General features: G+C 41.2%; 1 protein-coding gene across 8 annotated transcripts in view; it reads right to left on the bottom strand.

Moving 5' to 3' along the window:
• The window catches only part of ATXN7 (ataxin 7), a 154,446-nt gene that overhangs the window by 34,143 nt on the left and 104,810 nt on the right, over window positions 1-15,493 (bottom strand). Inside the window, exon 2 of one of the 8 annotated variants that reach the window (XM_043519579.1) lies at window positions 11,868-11,931. The exons of 6 other annotated variants lie outside the window; for them this stretch is intronic. In XM_043519579.1, the coding sequence (XP_043375514.1) occupies window positions 11,868-11,931 (64 nt within the window). Of the gene's footprint in view, window positions 1-924; window positions 1,185-11,867; window positions 11,932-15,493 lie in introns of those variants that run through there. One more of the 8 variants, XM_038408881.2, reaches the window with a different exon arrangement.

Raw genomic sequence — 15,493 nt, 5'->3', positions numbered from 1 at the left:
CCAGCACCCAGCTGGGACGCGACAACCTAGAACTAAAAATTAATGCACATCTAGAAATAAAAATATATAACTGTAGTATTCACATAGTATTCACATTTAGGCTAATAATTTATTCTCATATTTCAGCCCACTGAGTACCATTAAAAGGAAAATGATCATCCTGCCCACCCTAAACAAAAGACCTGGCTTTATAACAGGGAATGCATTAGATCTCTGACTTTTAAATTACACTGCTGGGTGCCACTAGGAAGACAGTTAAAATAAACATGTTCTTACTAGTTTATCTCCTTAATTATTAAACTGACAAAATGATACTGAATTGTATAAAAGATTGACAGGATTATAATCTACTTTTTAAAAATGTTTAACTGCTGTTCCTGTCCTCGTTAAAATAGTTTCTTTAGATAATTTGTTTTGGATTTCACATTTCTGTAGTGAAACAGTTTTAATTTAACAGATTATGCTGTGTTCTCAGCACTTCCTGTGTCATGAAACCACAGTTACCACAAATAAGATACTTCTCCCCCCCCCAGTTAAAACTTTTTAACTCCAGTTTTAGACATCAACTAGGTAAACAATCATATTACTTTACAGTACATTTTTAAAAGAACTACTGTTTCAAGATACTTAGATGGTTTAATGCAAACCTCAGCATTCTGAGTTAATAGCAAACTCAACTCCCATCTGCTTTTGAACTTTGGCCAAATCTCTCAAATGACATTTCAGAATGGTTTATGTGGGCCGTTTGCAGCAGTTAATCTCTCATTTTGAGATTATCCACTTTGATCAACTAACTCTGCAAAGGCCTTCTACACAACTTCACCAGTGTTCAATTCCACCCCGGTAGAGTATAAACAAACTTAGAAAATGCACAAAGTATACGTCTTTTAGTTCCATGTAGTGTTAGTACAGAACTATACCAACCTTCTGCAAACTCCATGCAGATCTGGGCTCTTTGCCAATTCCTGCCTCTGAAAACTGCACAAGAAATGTTACCCAGAGCTTTCAGCCCTGTGCAAAAAGAAAGGCTGTTCTGGAAAGCCTTCTTGTTAACTCCCATTCACATAATTTGATTGTGCTTCATTGCACTCTTGCTACTAAAGCCTTGCATCATAATTTGGGTCTGCCCACAAACTTCAAACAAGCTCCATGTTTGGGTTTATGTAACATTTGCTACTACAGTAAAGTGCACTTGAATCACAAAGGTCCTGGCAGATAAATAGTAAAACAGGAGGTGGAGTCTAATTTTATTTAATATGGTCATACCAGGAGTCCTTGCTGATGTAAATTAATCCCTCTATTTTCACAGCAACTTGTCAGAGTTTGAGAAGGCGGTACTTAATTTATCATGTTGACATGCTAATCACTTAATATCCCAATTTTCTGACAGTTTCTTTAAAGTAACCTTAGCACCCCAGATATATTAACAGATGTATGCAGACTGTATATCACAATAAACATATAATACTTAAAACTATCTATAATTATGAAGAATATTAATACCCCAGTTTACAGCTACCATGTTTATAATGCTCAAGTACAGAATGAATCTCTACAATTGCTTTGCATTCTGAATGTAAAAGATCTCAAAATCTGATTTCCTTTTACCACAGTACACTGCATTTTTTAGCATTTTCAGATTGTAGTACACATTATACAAACCTTTTATATGCTATTTTTATGCCAAAGTTCTAAAAGAAAAATATGAATTCCTTCCCCACAATTATTATATGGGTACTAACAGGTAAAATAATGATTATACTCCTATGACTGAAGACTAACGTAGAACCAATTAATATTAAGTAATTTGCTGTTAACTCTGCCTACCCCATTTAATGTTATAAGATCAATATTCAAGCACCCATCTACATAGTAGCAGAAAGAAAAAACTTACGTCTAACAGTTTGCCAGCCAGAAGTGTGGTTAACACCTGAAGTCATGCATTTGTTTATTATTCACCCCTCCAAAAATTACTGAAATTACCTGGCTCGTGCTAAATTACTAACTTCAACCCTATTTCCTGACCGGCCACTTGAAAAAGTTCAGTATACTACCTGACAAAAAAGAATACAGGAGAAGTGGTTTGTGGGTGGTTTTGTTTGGTTGTGCTTTTGTTTGTTTTATTTTAAATTATTATCAAAGCCAAGATTTCTTTTCACACATATCCAATTGCATTCAAATACATTTTACAAAAAGTAAACAACGGCTTCCGTCTTTGAAATACACAGGTGCCCAGAGGAAAGACATCTGGCTCGTACAAGTGTCTTGATGTTGTCAGTTTACTTGTTTTACCACCAAGAATGGCTAGCAGAAGCAAGGAATAGCATTCAAGCAGCTTCCTTTTCAGGAAAGCATAGAGCCTGGGGACTACTATTCTAATCAAACAGATTAGAAACAAATAAATCAAGGCATTGCTGAAGCTCACTTCACATGTCTTGCAGGTTTAAAACACCAGATAGCAATCAGTGTTTCCCTTTCCCAGGAACTTGAAGAAAGAGTGGTAAATGCTATCTGACCAATAATCACATGAAAAAACAACTTGCTATGACAAGGACATTTGCCTGGATTTTCATTGTGAAAAATCTACTTCACTCCAGCTATAATCCACTGTTAAAATTAGTTATCAGTGGCAGATACATTTTTGGGGTTTTGTTTGTTTGGTTTGTATTTACTGCATAGTATTTTAGTGTGCCACCAACATTACATTCTGGTAGTCCTCTGCTTATCTTTAGTGGTCCACAGAATTCAACTACTGTGGGGGATACCAACATTGTTGTCTTTGTCCCCTTGCCATTTCTGTCTATTCCCTTTAAGGAGCAGCAAGGTGAAGATCACAGAAGTGCTTTATCTGCAGAGCAGGCTACTGAGTAGGATCATGCAATCACAGTCAGTTTAATTCTAAGGCAGTGGCATTTATAAAATCATCCTGCTGCAGACTGTGGGTTGGAGAGGCGAGTTTGCAAAGCAGGGGCAGGGAGTGGAATTAGGAAGCATGGCGGGGTAATTTTACGTGGTGAGAAGTTTGGAAAAGGGTAATGGAATGGTAATACAGTTGCTGTAAGGGAAAGTGCTGTTATTTTATGCTTCTTTACGTTATGCTCGCAACACACAAATTCACCACCTCAGCATATGAGTTTTTTCACACATTTTCCATAACTCCTTCATAGCTGGCTGACATCTGGAGCATGATATAGAAGCTTCCAAGCAACTTTAAATTCTGTCTTTAGTAAATCTCTATTTATTTTGTCACAGAACTTTGCCTTTACACTGCCCAGTGTATGTCCTACAACTAAATGACATTTTAAAGGGCTTTTCTGCCAACGCAAAAAAATACTGCCTGTACAATAATAAAATTGAAAAAGGTGTTGAGTTTAATTTCCTTATGATAATAAAGGTCTTAATAGGTTTTTAAGTTTTGGTTTCTAAAAATACTGTTCAAAATTCTCAAAAACATAAAAAAACAATATATTTGAGATAAACAATTTAATCTGTCCACCAACCTAGAAATGGTCTTGTTAAGAAGCCTAAAATTAGCCCTATGTGCTGCGGTTTAGTTTGTGTGCATCCACATCATGCTGGCCTCAAGCCCCCCCAAACAGATTCTCACTTGTCTGCTCCAATCTAGGGAGCAGGCAGAGTACTGAAAATGACAAGAATCCTGCTTTCTAAGTGTCAGCCTGCTTACAAGAATGGAGCAGACGGATAGGAGCAGGGAGAGGAAGAAACAGTGTGATGTGCTTCTGCAGAGAAAGCGAGTGCCCTGCTCTTTGATATTGTAAGATCACCCAGCAGAGTAATGTTAATTTAAACTACACTGGAACTATAGTATTGGGAGAAAGATGGCTTCCCTTGGATCCGGAGAGTGTGAAGAAAAACGTGCCCCCATCTCTTCACTGCGTGTGCATAGCAATACAAAAAGGGGGATGTATATCAATGCATTAATATTATTATGCACACACGGAATACCAAATAGCATGGTAGAAAGGTTTGTATTGGCATGAGTTTTAGGATGACCACACTGCTCGTCAGTGGCAACATTATATAATGCAGATCACCTCCAAGAAATGCAAATGAAACCATTATACCACAATATATTGTATTCTGCATCTTGCATACATGATGCAAAAAACTGTTTTATGAATGGTTAGAGAGAGAGCTTTAAATAAGTTTAATAGGACTACTTTTTGTACCATGCTCCCTGTAAATCGAGATATCATATTTACCACGTGTGCTGGTTGTGTAGCTGTTATATAATAAACTAAGAAGCAAAGTGGTAGTTACTGCATAACTATAGTGGGTTAATAGAATTTCCTGTATGAATGTATTGATCTAACTTATACTGGGGTAGTGGAATGTTTCTGAAACACCTATAATGATTCAATTCAAGGAGAACTGTCCCCAAGAGGAAGATAACAGCCCCAGATAAGGACACCCCCCCATACATGAAAGACAATGGGCAAAGTTTTGCAGAACTTACATCCTCCCCACAAGCCTTGTTCTGCCAGTGCTAGGAACTAACAGATCTCAGGGCTATAAACTGTTAAAACAGTGACTTGGTCCTGGGGAAAGGAAGTGATCCAAAGGGTTAGTAGGCAGCATTTAAAAGACTCCCCGGGAAGCTGAGAGAAATGGTTTGTGAATTAAGGAAATGTTCTAGGACAGCGGACCCAGAGGTCTCTGTGGAGGTCCATATGAAAGATATCTGGTATCTAGGCATGCATGTAGTCTGTTTAACTGTTTTAAGACTGATGGTCTCTGAAATGCTTTTGTTGTAAATAATATTTTGCTTTAAGGAGGCTGTTTGATTTCTGGTTACCTCCATCATTGCTCCCAGAAGGAACAGAACTGCAGGGTCTGACTTTAAGTCAGGCCTGCTGAGGTAATCACAGTGATCACAGGGGACTGCAGCCCAGACCTGGTTGGAGAGTAGGACAATTAGATAATTCCACCCCAAGACAGAGGTGACACAGATCTAAAACCTGAAAGGGGGAGCACTCAAAGAGACTGGTGGGAGGGATGATAGGAGGTGCAGTTAGCCTGGGAACTGTGACACATGAGACCAACAGGGATCAAAAAGACCCATAAAAAACCAACAACATTGTACCTTATATCAGATTTTAAAGTCTGATATCTTTTTTTCCTAGAAGTGGGTGCTCCATATTCTCCTGTGAATTCTCCCAGCCCAATAGCATAAGGTTCTGTTTCTAGTCCCTGCAGGGACATCAAACGATAGACTTTGGAAGTCATGACATTTTTATGTCTTAAAAAAAACTGCCACTGACCCAGGATTCAGTTTTTCCTCTCCTGGGCCTCATACAATTGTTTGTGCTTGCTTTTGTTTGTTTGTTTTTGTTGATTTTTTGAGGGGTGGGTAGGTGGGGGTGTTGAGGAGAGTGGAAGAAAAGGAGGAAACATCTCTGGCAAGTTGATTTAAAAAAAATAGCAGCTGCTGGATGCTGCTCCATGTTTGGAAATGAGTGTAAATCCTGGAAAGATGAATTGGGGGCCGAGAGGAAGTGTGTGATGAATTCACTGGTATATGATCAAGTTAGATTGTTCTGCAGTCTGTCACATGGGTATCAACTCTGCATATGCAGGTACATTTTTACAAAAATCATATAATACTAAACACACACATCATACAGACACAAGCCCTTAAAAATTGTCCTATAGATCTTTTACTATTTTCAAGGATTACAAATTTTAGGAAATAGATTTCTAGTAAATATTTTCAATCTCAGCTATTGCTGAACATTGCTACCAGAACAATTGGTTGAGAAGCAGCAAGAAGCTCACGTTCTAAATAGCCAACGTGCCTCTTGCTTCCCCGTATACAAACTGGTGGCTCTGCAAAGAGAATGTGATTGCTACCAAAGATCAGCAACTGGCCCCACTGCCCTATCACTATGAAACTGGGCATTATAAAGCACGCTGCCCAGAAAAACGCTCCCTCCTCAGCAGCAGTCAGAGTCCGTACTGCACAAAATGTAGTGAGTGACGATTGCTGTAATATTCCCCTTTGACTAATGTGATACGGACACCTGGGCTTACAGTCTTATGGACACATATAAGTTACACCAACTCCCCTGAGCAACAAAGAAGCGAGGAATATTTTTAGAAGTTGATAAGAAGATGGACGGCTTTGTGGCCCAGATGCTAGGTTGTGGCCAAGGAAGAGACAGTGCAACTACAATTTGGGGAAAGGTTTGCGCAATGGTGGCTAAGAGCCACTCTCCTGATCATGGGCCATTTGTGGGCCAATATACTGTGCTGCCAGGGATCATCATGGCCTGTGGGGTTTACAATAGCCTGGCAATCAGCACTGGCAATGGAGGGAAGAGGTGAGGTGGCCAACTCTATGCCACCTACAGGTACACCATCTACTTCCCAGAGGTGTTGTGAAGCTTAATTAATGTTTCTGAAGCACTCTATACTTCGCACTTTAAAGGCGCAGAAGAAGACCCAAGCCCTGAGGTAAGTGGGGATGTGTGATACCGGGAGGAAGCACGAGCAGGAGAGCGCAAGAGGGGAGCGCTCCTGCCTCATACTGAGAAAGCGGACCATCAGCACGTTATCTTAAGTGCCTATACACAAATGCAAGAAGCCTGGGAAACAAGCAGGGAGAATCGGAAGTCCTGGCACAGTCAAGGAATTATAATGTGATGGGAACAACAGAGACTTGGTGGGATAACTCATGTGACTGGAGTACTGTCATGGATGGATATAAACTGTTCAGGAAGGACAGGCAGGGCAGAAAAGGTGGGGGAGCTGCATTGTATATAAGAAAGCAGTATGACTGCTCAGAGCTCTGGTATGAAACTGCAGAAAAACCTGAAAGTCTCTGGATTAAGTTTAGAAGCGTGAGCAACAAGGGTGATGTCGTGGTGGGAGTCTGCTGTAGATCACCAGACCAGGGGGATGAGGTGGACAAGGTTTTCTTCCGGCAACTAACTGAAGTTACTAGATCGCAGGCCCTGGTTCTCACGGGAGACTTCAATCACCCGATATCAGCTAGGAGAGCAATAGAGCGGTGCACAGACAATCCAAGAAGTTTTTAGGAAGTGTAGGGGACAATTTCCTGGTGCAAGTGCTGGAGGAACCAACTAGGGGCAGAGCTCTTCTTGACCTGCTGCTCACAAACTGGGAAGAATTAGTAGGGAAAGCAAAAGTGGATGGTAACCTCGGAGGCAGTGACCATGAGATGGTAGAGTTCAGCATCCTGACACAAAGAAGAAAGGAAAGCAGCAGAATACAGACCTTGGACTTCAGAAAAGCAGACTTTGACTCCCTCAGGGAACTGATGGGCAGGATCCCCTGGGAGAATAAACATGAAGGGGAAAGGAGTCCAGGAGAGTTGGCTGTATTTTAAAGAATCCTTATTGAGGTTACAGGGACAAACCATCCCGATGTGTTGAAAGAATAGTAAATATGGCAGGCGACCAGCTTGGCTTAACAGTGAAATCCTCGCTGATCTTAAACACAAAAAAGAAGCTTACAAGAAGTGGAAGACTGGACAAATGACCAGGGAGAAGTATAAAAATATTGCTCAGGCATGCAGGAGTGAAATCAGGAAGGCCAAATCACACTTAGAGTTGCAACTAGCAAGAGATATTAAGAGTAACAAAAAGGGTTTCTTCAGCTATGTTAGCAACAAGAAGAAAGTCAGGGAAAGCGTGGACCCCTTACCGAATGAGGGAGGCAACCTAGTGACAGAGGATGTAGAAAAAGCTAATTACTCAATTTTTTTTTGCCTCTGTCTTCATAAACAATGTCAGCTCCCAGACTACTGCACTGGGCAGCACAGCATGGGGAGGTGACCAGCCCTCTGGAGAAAGAAGTGGACTATTTAGAAAAACTGGACGAGCACAAGTCCATGGGGCAGGATGCACTGCATCCGAGAGTGCTAAAGGAGTTGGCAGATGTTTGCAGAGCCATTATCTTTGAAAACTCATGGCGATTGGGGGAGGTCCCGGACAACTGGAAAAAGGCTAATGTAATGTCCATCTTTAAAAAAAGCGAAGGAGGAGGATCTGGGGAACTACAGGCCAGTCAGCCTCACCTCAGTCCCTGGAAAAATCATGGAGCAGGTCCTCAAGGAATCAATTCTGAAGCACTTAGAGGAGAGGAAAGTGATCAGGAACAGTCAGCAAGGGCAAGTCATGCCTGACTAATCTAATTGCCTTCTATGACAAGATAACTGGCTCTGTGGATGAGGGGAAAGCAGTGGACGTGTTGTTCCATGACTTTAGCAAGGCTTTTGACACGGTCTCCCACAGTATTCTTGCCAGCAAGTTAAAGAAATATGAGCTGGATAGAAAGCTGGCTAGATCGTTGGGCTCAACGGGTAGTGATCAATGGCTCCATGTCTAGTTGGCAGCCAGTGTCAAGAGGAGCGCCCCAAGGGTCAGTCCTGGGGTCGGTTTTGTTCAATATCTTCATTAATGATCTGGAGGATGGCATGGATTGCGCCCTCAGCAAGTTTGCAGGTGACACTAAACTGGGTAGATACGCTGGAGGGTAGGGATAAGATACAGAGGGACCTAGACAAATTAGAGGATTGGGCCAAAAGAAATCTTATCAGGTTCAACAAGGACAAGTGCAGAGTTCTGCACTTAGGATGGAAGAATCCCATGCACTGCTACAGACTAGGGACCGAGTGGCTAGGCAGCAGTTCTGCAGAAAAGGACCTACAGGTTACAGTGGATGAGAAGCTGGATAGGAGTCAACAGTGTGCCCTTCTTGCCAAAAGGCTAACGGCATTTTGGGCTGTATAAGCAGGGGTATTGCCAGCAGATCGAGGGACGTGATCGTTCCCCTCTATTCAACATTGGTGAAGCCTCATCTGGAGTACTGTGTCCAGTTTTGGGCCCCACACTACAAGAAGGATGTGGAAAAATTGGAAAGAGTCCAGCGGAGGGCAACAAAAACGATTAGGGGACTGGAACACATGATTTATGAGGAGAGGCTGAGGGAACTGGGATTGTTTAGTCTGCAGAAGAGAACGATGAGGGAGGATTTGATAGCTGCTTTCAACTACCTGAAAGGGGGTTCCGAAGAGGATGGATCTAGACTGTTCTCAGTTGTAGCAGATGACAGAACAAGGAGTAATGGTCTCAAATTGCAGAGGGGGAGGTTTAGGTTGGATATTAGGAAAAACTTTTTCACTAGGAGGGTGGTGAAGCACTGGAATGCGTTACCTAGGGAGGTGGCGGAATCTTCTTCCTTTGAGGTTTTTAAGGTTAGGTTTGACAAAGCCCTGGCTGGGATGACTTAGTTGGTGATTGGTCCTGCTTTGAGCAGGGGGTTGGACTAGATGATCTCCTGAGGTCCCTTCCAACCCCGATATTCTATGATTCTATGAAATGAAAAGTATTACTTTAATTACTTCTTCCTCACCAATGCAGCTAACATTAAATATATGTGGCAGATGTGGCAGTTTCCTGCAATATCATGGTTGTTTACTGGTTCTAAAACTGAGGCAGTTACGAACTTTTAACTATGGGGGAAACCCAGTTGTGGGCTTTGACGGACTGATCTACAGAGCCTAAAGCTGGGGTTGGGATGACCTCTGGTAAGCTGTTTAGCATGGGTGTAGGTTCTTTTATTGTGTTTTCTCTGTAATGCTTTTCCCTTAAAAATAAATGTGCTTGCTTATAAAGAGTTGTGCAGTATCTGCAGGCAGTATGCTGCTCATAGCCACTGGAGAGAAAGCAAAGTACATACACTGGCCTGTTTAGACAGTCTGACTTCCTGGGTATATCACAGTGTAGGTAGGGAACAGTGCAGCCTGAAAAACCCTCCGTCAGGAGGGAAAGAGAGGCAGGTCTCCACCCAAGAGAGGTGATAGCTAAGGAGGTGGGCGCCTAGAGCGGATACCTTTTTTGGACCATGAGGGTGAAATACAAGTGCAGTTGCCCTGAATGGACAGTATTTTAAGGAAACGGCTCCTCCACCTAGAATGAAAAAAAAACATTAAGCCCAGAAATGTAATAACTTCTGTGATACAGTAATATTAGAGAACTTTAGTATCATCCAGCTTTCCTCCTGGCAACTGCATTTATCAATAGCAGAAGGGCAATCCCCACTGTGAATATTTAAGGACATTAATAAAAATTTTTAAAGTTCATAAAAATGTATACTTCATAAGGAACTCAACTCAGCTCAAATCTAATTCTACAGTTGCCACAAATGTTCTTCAAGCCTGACTCCCAAGGTGATAGAGGTTCTTCCTTACTGAAGGGAGGTACATCCCTTACCCCACCTGCTGAAATAGCTGCATAATGTTGATTAAAGGCTAAGGCCTCATCTGACTGACAGACCAGATTCCTGGGAATTACTGGAGCCGCACTTAGGAATACATATGACCATGAATGCTATCTCCTAAGATCAGGAGAATGTTCTTTTCTGGTAGACGTATATGAGGTATATCTAGCTGAAAGAGAAGTCTCCCATTTTATGGCCACCCTGTATATTTCAGAGCTGTGAGCCAACTATTTCCTGACTGCACTTGCCTGTAGTGAGTGGAAGCTCAATTACATGGGAACTGCACTGCCTCTGCTGAAGCCCTACCCAATGCCAGTTCCCAGAAATCAGGGAGTGGAATGAGAGAGTCTCCCACCACCGCAGAAACAAAAGGTTTTATTTAATTAACAACTGAGGAAAAAATATTTTCAAACCAGTCCTTATTCCACCCCAACCTGTGAAAAAGAAATGAGTTATTAAGGCACTGGAGTAACTCTTATAGCTTGCATGACACCATGGGGGGGGGGGGGGAGGAGAGGGTTTTTTTTTTTTTTATTTTGGAGTTTCACAGTGCGGAACCCACATTATGTTCAAAAGGTAATCAATAAAACACCTTAATGTTTTATATAAGTGACATGCTCAGTACACACCTAACTGTTATAGAGAAGGACACATAAGGAAAACCAAAATTAGGTAATGAGTATAACATTACTTGTTAAGATTATTAAATATTACAATATTAATTACAACTAGACATACTGTGCAAGGCTCAGAACTCTAGAAGTACTTTAGCCTCCACTGCTATTGTGACACTTTTTATAGTACTACAGAAAAAGCAATAGTAGAAATTTAGAAGCCAAGCTGACAAATTTTTCTGCAAATATCTAAACAATTTGACTAAAACAGACTTGGGACCATTCCTGTAAATAGAGCCAATTGGATATTCTGAAAATGCCAATTAGTTAAACCCAAAGTGTTTTGTAAAAGCGAGCTAGAAATTGCCTGGCTCTCTGCCAGCTGCCTACTGGGCTGTGCAGAGGCCTGGAATTCCAGGCTGCCCCGGGATGGAGATCCTAGGTTTCCAGAGTTTGCTGCTCCAGGGCAGCCCCATCATGCCAGGACTTGTAGGCTCCCTGCCACGGAGCTGAGAGACTGTAAATCCTTGGAGCTGCAATTTTAACTGCAGCTCAGCTTCTCACTCCCCAGTAGGGAGCCTGGAAGGCCCAGCTCACGGAGAGGCTCTCAAGATTCCCAGGTTCCCTGCTGCAGAACTGGGAGTCTAGAGATCCTGGTAAGGGCTTTCAGGGTCTGTGGCTCCCACTCCACGGGAACCAGTTGGTCCTGGAGTCTGGAAGCCCTGGCATCCTTGGGCAGTATGCCCAGTAGAGCAGTTCCAAAGCCACAGGACCTAGGAGCCCAGAAACTGACAAAAGTATCAATTTCACTTGGCAGCGGCTGTCCTAGGGAGCAAATTTCACTTCTACAATTTTTTTTTCCTCCAGGATTTCCAGTTCACAAGAAGTTTCTAAAACATTTGGTTACAATCCAATATGGAACAAAACTAAAATTTTAGAAAAATTAAAATTTCTCCCAAATCAGATATCCTGAGTTATGGCCAGGTCTACCTGTAAACAAGTAATCTGCAAACAGTTTTGATGTGCTTGTGGTTCTAGTCCTCCTTCTTCCAACCTGCATTAACAGACTAAATACTTTCTTAATATTAATTTTTCATGTATGCAATTGCCACAATGATATCATAAGATCACATATGAGAGAAATGAAGGTGTGTGCAATTCTGACAGAGAGGGTATGATCTCAGTATTAAGTTGTCATCTACACGATGAAAAGTGATAGAAACTGTGCTGTAAACCCTGAAATGTGAATATTCCTGAGTTGCACAAGCAATCCTATTGGCTTCAATAGGACTACTAACATAAGGGTTTGAAAGATCAGTTTAAATTACCCAATTTATTCACATACTCTATAGCAAAAAGTGTCTTTCATTTTGGTTCACTAATCATTATAATGCGATAGTTAGGACTTTGTCGTATTTTCATAAATATTTGATCAATTACTTAAATTATTTCTAAAGAGGTTAAGCTTTTACCAGTTTTAGAAAATTATCCTGCAGAGTAAATGCTGTTCCACTTAATCATGCAAAAAGTCACACTGAGTTAATGGTACAGCTAGTTTGGGCATTAATTCTCAGTTTTCTTAATATTGTGAGTTTAAATCAGCAATACAGGTTTACTTATTTTTTTTAAGTTATGTATATAAATTGCATATTTATTGATTAGCCATTTGACAATATGTTGGCACATGATATTACATAGGAAATGCTATATACTCCCTCTTCTGGTCATACTTAAAAAACACAGTTTGTAGGCTTTAAATATATGACATGTGTATTAAATGTCAGTTTCTTTGCTTTGTTTTTGTAAGTCTGTAGCACTTTTCCAGGAATTAATAATAATGTCACTATCAGGAAGTTACTGAAAGGTCAAAGAAAACTGGTAATCAATAAATGTGTAAATAAATACTCAGTAATTTAAAAAGTCTATGTAATGCCTAATCAGAAGCTTGAAAATAATTTTTTTTTCCTTATTTGGTATTGTGACAGGGTTAGGCCAGATGGCTATAGGAGAGTAATAGAAGGCAGATATATTAGCCTCAGGCTAAGTAGGTCCCTTTTCCCTGGGTAAGGTAACAGGGAAGGTTCCAGAACAATCAGGAACCTTCTGGAGACAATTAAGACAGGCTGATTAGAACACTTGAAGCCAATCAAGAAGCTGCTAGAATCAATTAAGGCAGGCTAATCAGGGCACCTGGGTTTTAAAAAGGAGCTCACTTCAGTTTGTGGTGTGCATGTGAGGAGCTGGGAGCAAGAGGCACTAGGAGCTGAGAGTGAGAATGCGGACTGTTGGAGGACTGAGGAGTATAAGCATTATCAGACACCAGAAGGAAGGTCCTATGGTGAGAATAAAGAAGGTGTTGGAAGGAGGCCATGGGGAAGTAGCCCAAGGAGTTGTAGCTGTTGCACAGCTATTCCAGAAGGCACTCTAAACAGCTGCATATCACAGGGCTGTGGGTTGGAACCCGGAGTAGAGGGCGGGCCTGGGTTCACCCAAACCTCCCAACTCCTGGTCAGACACAGGAGGAGTTGTCCTGGACTGTGGGTTCATGAAAATGGCCAAACTGAGGGCTGCTGTGAAGCTCCAAGGCGAGCAAATCCGCCAATTAGCACAAGACCCACCAAGGTAGAGGAGGAACTTTGTCACAGTATGCATTAACTCTTTCTTGAGTTTCTACAAAAGCATAACATTAATGCAGCTTTTTGGTTAGCTATGATTGTGTGTACCATTGTCAAAGATGAGAACACAGCTTTGGGAATGCTGTTTGCTTGCTGCATGGCCAGCAGAAGGAGCAAGTACGCAAAAAGCATTGCTTTTTGTGTAGGCCTGGCATGAACAATTTTCCTCCCTCTAGTAACAATCCTGGACAAAACCGCATTCTGAAGCATTCTAGTAACAGTGTGTATGCATACGTGTGGATATATGCACATCACAGGCAATGTGCGATGAAGTGAGAGAAATATCCAAAATGGGCTCAGTGCATATAGAATTATGTAAAGTGGTGCGTTCACAAATTATGTTAATATAATCACTTTTGCTGAAATTATTTTAAAGGAAGAAGCCGTGACAGATTTTTTTTTATTATAATGCTCTTTCCCCTCCTTTCTCAATATTTTTCTAAAGAGAAAATTTGCTAGTTTGTATAATTCCATCTGTTTTTTATGATTTATTTTTCTCCTTTGAGCCTGTTTTCCACTAGTTTGCTTATCTTCCTCCTCACTGTATTTTTCTCTTTCACTATGTTTACTTCAGTTCTGCATTTGACACTTTGCTTTTTTTAGCTATTCCTCTTCATTTTCATGTTTCTTCCCATCTATTTACCCTCACACTCATGTCCTCAAGTTTATCCACACCTATGGGGTTTTTTTTTTGCATTTTTCTTCTCCTCCCAGACATGTCCACCCAGATTACAACCGCTGAACTCTAGCCTTGCAAGGTTCTCCTGATAAAGACTTATATTTGCTGCTAGTGTCACCATCAGTCCTGTATCTTTTGCTCCCCTCTCTCTAGGCAGATATGCACCGTGCTCCTACTTTCCCTCAGCATAGTAACAGTGCTGCAGGCCTGGAGAAGTGTTCTGTGGTTTGTGCATTACTCAGACACCACAATCAGAGAATATGCGAATGGCCCCTCTCTGGTGAGAAAAGGGAGATGATTGTGAGGAGAGGGTTGGAAGTGAATGAGAGGAGGATAGAATCTGTGCAACATGAAACTATACATATGCATAAAAACAATTTTTTTGGGTGGGGGGGAGGTAGTCTCTCTCCTTAACTTTTTAAGTTCAATACTTAACAGTGTTTAAAGAGGTTGCCAGAATGCTCCTTACTGGGATTATAAGTATTGTGATGTTCATCTGAGGTTTGCATTTCTTGGAATAGTCTACAGTCATGAGAACACATACTTCCCAAAAGAAACAAGCCAGGAAATCCTTATAAACATATAACTATTTTATAGTTGGTAACATTTCAGGATTAAACCTTTTGACAGCGACCTTTTAATAGTGAGTCCTTGTCTTAGAGGTTTTAAACTATGGGCTACCATCCCCTCTCTCCTCTCCATGCCAGTAGGAATCCTGTTTCTTTTTCTTCTCTGGAATAAGGCTCCTCCCACTTTCCTGGCATTCCTCCCCCAAACAGGTTGCAGCTTCAAAGGTCTGTGTACAATGCTGCTCTGGGCTCCATGCCAATTCCTCCACGCCTCTGGCCTACCCTCTCGATGCATGCCACCTCCTCTGGCTGGGACCCAGACTGAAGGAGTGGTTAGGAACTAAAAAGAGCCCTTACAGTGGTGAAGAAATCCTTCCAAACATACACAGCATGTAAATCGATGCAGTGTTGCTTTTCCTGAGTCTGCAGACAGTCTGAAACAACAACTCGGAGTGCTGTGATCTTCACCATGTATCTTAATGAGGTCTAAATGATGAAACTTAATATGATGATTTAAAAAATCAATATTTCAGTGCTGATCATTTTAGAATGAACAAACTAATAGGCTTTCCAATCCCAAATTACTCCTTAAAACTTCTCAAGTGGGACTTTAGTTATGTGCACTTAATAGCCATGATTTAATTTATTAAAATTGCTAACCTTTTTGTTCCTGATACTCACTCAGTTCTGTTT

This window comes from Dermochelys coriacea, chromosome 7, assembly GCF_009764565.3.
Source record: "Dermochelys coriacea isolate rDerCor1 chromosome 7, rDerCor1.pri.v4, whole genome shotgun sequence".
Classification (NCBI taxonomy): Eukaryota; Metazoa; Chordata; order Testudines; family Dermochelyidae; genus Dermochelys; species Dermochelys coriacea.
The sequence above is the reverse complement of the archived record's forward strand: the minus strand, read 5'-3'. Positions and strand labels throughout refer to the sequence as shown.